A 5391-nucleotide genomic window follows, 5' to 3' on the forward strand; every position below is an offset into this window, starting at 1 on the left:
TTTCCAACTAATGATACCAACTCGTTTGTGGTTAAAATGGTTAAATCCCTATAGAATGTGTTATGTTATGCAGTAGTGTTTATTGCAAAATTTTCCTTTGAGCAGTGGATAATCGGTATGTTTTCTGTTTTGATGTTTATTATTTGAAAAAGTTCGCACTTTTCGTGCTTGTGTAGGTAATCTTTGGTATCTTTGTAGTACAGCAGATCTGGAATGAAGTGGGTTTCATAAAAGGATACTTTAATGCCTTTGAAGTGTAGTATTTTATTGCGAACAATATTCAAATAACTTAAATTTCGGATAAAGAATAGAACAAAAATTGTTTTTAGTCATTAAAGTCAAGTACATAAAGTTTTTTTAATTAGTTTTTACATACCAATATTTCTATAATAAAAAGAGAAGATAAGTAAAAAAACGTTTAAGTATAACTTTTAAAAATAATTTAAGTAAATTTACACAAATGTTTAAGATACAAATACTTTAAATCTTAATTGCTCCGGTTTTAAATAATTTATAAAATATTTGATTTAAATGTGTTACCATATTGGAATATAGTAGAATTTAGCAGGTTTGTGGACTTCCAACAGAGTAAGGTTATCAAACAAACTTTTTTGTGTTAATATATTACAGTACCTGTGCAGAAGCCTATAAGAGTTTTGAGTGTCTCTCATTCCATATTTAATAATATTAGAGATAAAAAGGAGTGCTCGTGCTCGGCCTATTTCAAACCAAAAGTTCAAACCAAACGTTCAAAAGTGGTTCAAACCAAAGGTTCAAAAGTGGTTCACACCAAAGGTTAGAATCTGGTTATACCCAAAGGTTCAAAAATGGTTTAAACCAAAAGTGCAAACCGGGTTTAAACCTAGTTCAAACTAAAGGTTCAAACCTGGTTCGATTCAAAGTCCAGTATTTGCACAGAATGTGACTAGAAGTTTTATCACAATTTTCGAAGAGAAACCATTCCGTCACTTGAGGCAGAATGATCTAACTAAATTGGTATTGCAGGTGTAGCCAGGTATTTTTGTTAGCAATATAGACTATATTCTATTAAAAATGGGTTTCTACTTTCAAATGTAAAGATGCAATAGTTTTTTTGTACTAACGGTTATTTGGGGTATTGTCTCATTAGCGACTTTGTTAAACTTGTATACAAAGTCGTGGATCTTCAATTTTATAATGAGGCTCCAGTTCATAAAACTGCACTGTTCGTTGGAAATTCTGGGAATTCATCGGTATTCATTCTTAGTCGTAACTAAGAATTGAGCAAAGTAATATTTAGTTTGAGCTTGTCAATAGCTGCAGTATGTGATATCAGCTTGCGAAACATCTTAAAAGAAAGAGTTTCAGGCAAATAATACTTTGATTGTTACTTGACTATCTGAGCATATACAAATATGGGCTTCTTTCAACCACTCAGGGAGCTTAGGTTGAAGGTGGACATTGAATGGCGTTTACCTTTGCTTAAATGTCAATAGCTCATATAACCAGTTTGAGCAAGCTTCTGGTGTTAGAGCCAAAAACACCAGTATTAATTCTTTCATTTGTGTTACAGCTCACTTCTTCAAATCATGCCTGTAAATGATTTATAGGCAGATTTTTGACTTTTGATACACTGTTGACTTTTATGTATATTTTTAAGAGAGTGGGTATTTCTGTCGATGCTTTTTCTATTTATAGAGGTAGTTCCAGAAATTCTTTTTCATTATCGGTTATTTTTAATTTCATTATTAAAGTCAAAATATTGTGTATTCATGCAGATTTTCATGGTATACGTTATCTCTGTTAGTGCTTTCTCTATTTCTAGCAGTGGTTCCCAAGCTTTTATTGATCAATGACTACAATGATATTTTTGTTTTTAATGGGGACCAAAAAGTTTAAGAAAAATAAACTGCATGAATATTTTAATATGCTTTAAGCATCTCTGGTAAAATAAATAATGAATTGTATAATTGCATAGGTACATTATATAGGCAATAAAATAGGTATAGTCTAATAATAATAGGCCTAATAAGTGAGGTGTCATTAAACAAACTACAAGCTATGTATCTATACCTGTTACTTTTGATTTACTGACATTTTAACTGTCTAGCGGACCACTGGTTGTGAACCACTGATATAAAGAGATAGTTCTGGAATTAATTTTTCGGTATAGGGTTTAATTTCTTTAACGGTTTTGTTTTAATTTTATTTTTTGAGTCAAAAGAGTTTTCCTTTCATGGAGTAGGACCTTACCGATATATGCTCCTTGTATATATGTATTTCTTGATTATTGTTAAAGACTCGTAGGTATACTGCTTCTATATTTACGTTGGACGGATAATGCAATATAATGTATGTTACTAAATGCGTAAGTTTAAGATTCCAGACGCTTTTCAAAATAGTAAGTATTGTCTAGATATGGATGAACTCGAATATTAATATTAAATATAATTTAATATTTATATATTTGAGATATTTATATATTCTTGCGTGGTAAATAATACATTTAAATGTTCATTGTGTTGTCCACTTAAATAAAATGTTTGGTGTATTATCCAAATAATAACATTTAATGCTAATAAAGCTTTTTGATAAACGCCAAATGTGGCAAAATCCACAATATTCATTTAATGAAAAAATAACTGAAATTTTCGCAATGAGAGCAAATGCCGTTGTGTACACACAAAGTAACGTTTCCATAGTGCATTTTTGCAATTCCTGGCCTGAGAATGAGCCATTCCTTTGTTTATTTTCGTTTTTCTGGACGATGTCCTGTTCAAACGGTTCGTTTTCATTTCGCGCCGTAGCTCATTTATATGTAAATTTTAATGAAACTGTAATCCAGTTTTAAGCTTTGTACACATACGCGCAATAAGCAAATATGTATGTCCTTTGATGTTTTATGCATAAAATGCGTATGTGGATGCACTCGTCCATTTAAAATCCCTTTGTGCCGCTGCATACTTAATTCAATTGAAAGTAGAGACTTTATGGAGTGAAATGAAACAATGTGGATGAAGTGAAGACAAGGAGTTTAAAAAGTTATTTAAAAATATCACTTAGTAACTAACGGACTAGTGAATAATAGGCACATATGTGTTTTAATAACTAATATCAATGAAGTTTCATTAATACACTGTGATGGTCGGGTCTCTTGTGCCCCCTTCTGGGCTTAGAGTAGGTCTTTAAGCCCTGTTGCTTCAATAAAAAGTAGTACAGAATCTACTTTACAGAGTTTTATTGCCTCTTCCGTAAGAATATACATTCCTAAGAGCCTATTTCGTATGTGCATAAGCGTAGGCCATTCTAACAGCACATGTGTGGCCGACTCGTAATTTTCTTCACAGAATATACATTTTGCATCCGTAAATATACCCAGTTTTGTAAGGTGGTGTTTTAGTCTACAGTGCTCTGTTAGAATTTCTGTGATGATTCAAAATTTATCTCTTATAGGTATATACAATAATGGATTTATTATTGTAATAGGTCCAATAATAGAATCAGATTACTCTGGTTCCCCTTTATTTTTATGAGAGAAAGGAGCGTACTATTTCCTAGTTCACAAAAAGATTCCGGTCCCATCATCGATGTGGCTGCTCTTTTTCTGGTTAATTTGTCCGCGTATTCGTTTCAGCGTACGCCAGTATGTCCCGATACCCAAAGAACTGACACCTGATTTGTTTCGCCAAGCAGATTTAGCTTATCAACGCACCTGATGCGAGTTTTCATTAATATATACCCAAAATAATTTCTATTTTATTGATTGTGAGTTAATATAGAATATTAATTATATTTAGTAACAAATTACTTCTTTTGATAAATTAATATTTACAAGTCTCTTTGGTCCTTAAGTTTGTTTTGTTCTCATCCAAACAGGAGGATTACACGCAGAGATCTGCATTTTATCTTTGTGTATAAATTTATGCTTTATTATTTTAAAGTAGCTTTTCAGGCGTACAATAAACCAAATGCAAATATTTTCCTTTTGCAGCATTAAAACGATATCAGCTGTATTTTTTATGCTCCTTGACTGCGCTTGATGCGCTTAATGCACTTTCTGCATTCGCTTGCTATGCTTGGTGAAGTATATGAGTTGAATCTAAGGTTACTAGTTATTGCCTTTTTACTTCAGCAGTGGTTAACAGTCAAGGAGGAGTACGCACATTATCCTTCTTAAGAAATTAATATTATTTATGGAAATTTGCAAGCATTGTATTAACAACTCGTTGCAGTTATAATATGGAAATAAGAAATTAATTAATGAGGAAAATAAATTACATCGAATTCTGATAAATTGGAAAAATAAAACTGGAGTTGAAATGATGGGATATAAGGTAACTCCGTTTTATTTTATATATAGATCGTTTATTTTTTTTTTTTGGAAACCTTAGAATAATAATATAGCAGTTCAGTAGCAAGTTCACCCATGTTGCTACTCGGTGTCGTACTTAAATTGATTAATCTCTATTAGTTTATACCAGAATTCTAGAGTAATGTGGTAGATACATATGAAATCTTCTTTATTTAAAAATTTTCTGCGATTTTAAATTTATACATTTTGTGTATATTTTTATGAAATAGAATAATAAATAGAAATAGAATAATATTATTTTATTATTATTATATTATATTTCAATTTAATTACCAAAATTTTCTATATCTTAAATATGAACACCTGCTTAGTTTTGTATATTACGAGGGCTACCTTTTAAGTCTTGCGCAAAACAATGAAAATTCTCGAAGTATTCTTCATGATAAATAATAAATTTTTAAATTTGATTGAACCAATTTTCGAAACAGTTTTGCCACTTTGAAGTATGAAGTATCTTCGAAACCAGGGAATTAAATATCCCAACGGCATAAACAGGTATAGAAAAACACTCGCCACGTATTTTTTCTTAATATTTGGGAACAAGAAGCAGACATTGGGTGTGTCAAGTTGGAACTGTAAAGCTCAAAAACTCTTTTGTTTGAGCTGATGTATGGGACCTCGCATTGTCGTGGTGGAGGATGATCTTCCTTTGAGAGTTGAGAAAAACTCTTAATTCTTTGAAGACTTTCGGCAAACAAATGGTTGTGTACTACTGAGAACATGTCGTCCTACTTTGTTCAAGTGGTACAGTTGCGGCAAACATGCGAACCATTTGCTCCATTCGCGGATAACTTTTTTCGGATTCTGCTCTCTAACAGTGAATTACTATTAGTTTTTCGGACTCATAAATGTAGATCCATGATTTGTTACCTGTCACGTTGTAGTAGATGTGTTTTGAACTATGTTGGCGGTATTGTGACAGCATTTTTTTTGACAACATTCGTGTGCTTTTTTTTGAAAAATTGTCGAATTATGGAAAGTGCAACGTTAGCATATCCTGCTGACAGCTAAAATTTGAATATATGCTGGCTTTATTAATG

At 31.7% G+C, this 5391-nt stretch overlaps 1 protein-coding gene across 1 annotated transcript in view; it reads right to left on the reverse strand.

Annotated features, from left to right (window-relative positions):
• Positions 1-2353: 2353 nt before the first annotated feature.
• The window catches only part of LOC119674411 (probable cytochrome P450 6a18), a 4547-nt gene continuing 1509 nt past the window's right edge, over positions 2354-5391 (reverse strand). The window contains exon 3 of the mRNA XM_038085550.1: positions 2354-2391. Coding sequence (XP_037941478.1) covers positions 2354-2391 — 38 coding nt within the window. The remainder of the gene's footprint in view (positions 2392-5391) is intronic.

Source organism: Teleopsis dalmanni, chromosome 2, assembly GCF_002237135.1.
Source record: "Teleopsis dalmanni isolate 2A chromosome 2, ASM223713v2, whole genome shotgun sequence".
Taxonomy (NCBI): Eukaryota; Metazoa; Arthropoda; class Insecta; order Diptera; family Diopsidae; genus Teleopsis; species Teleopsis dalmanni.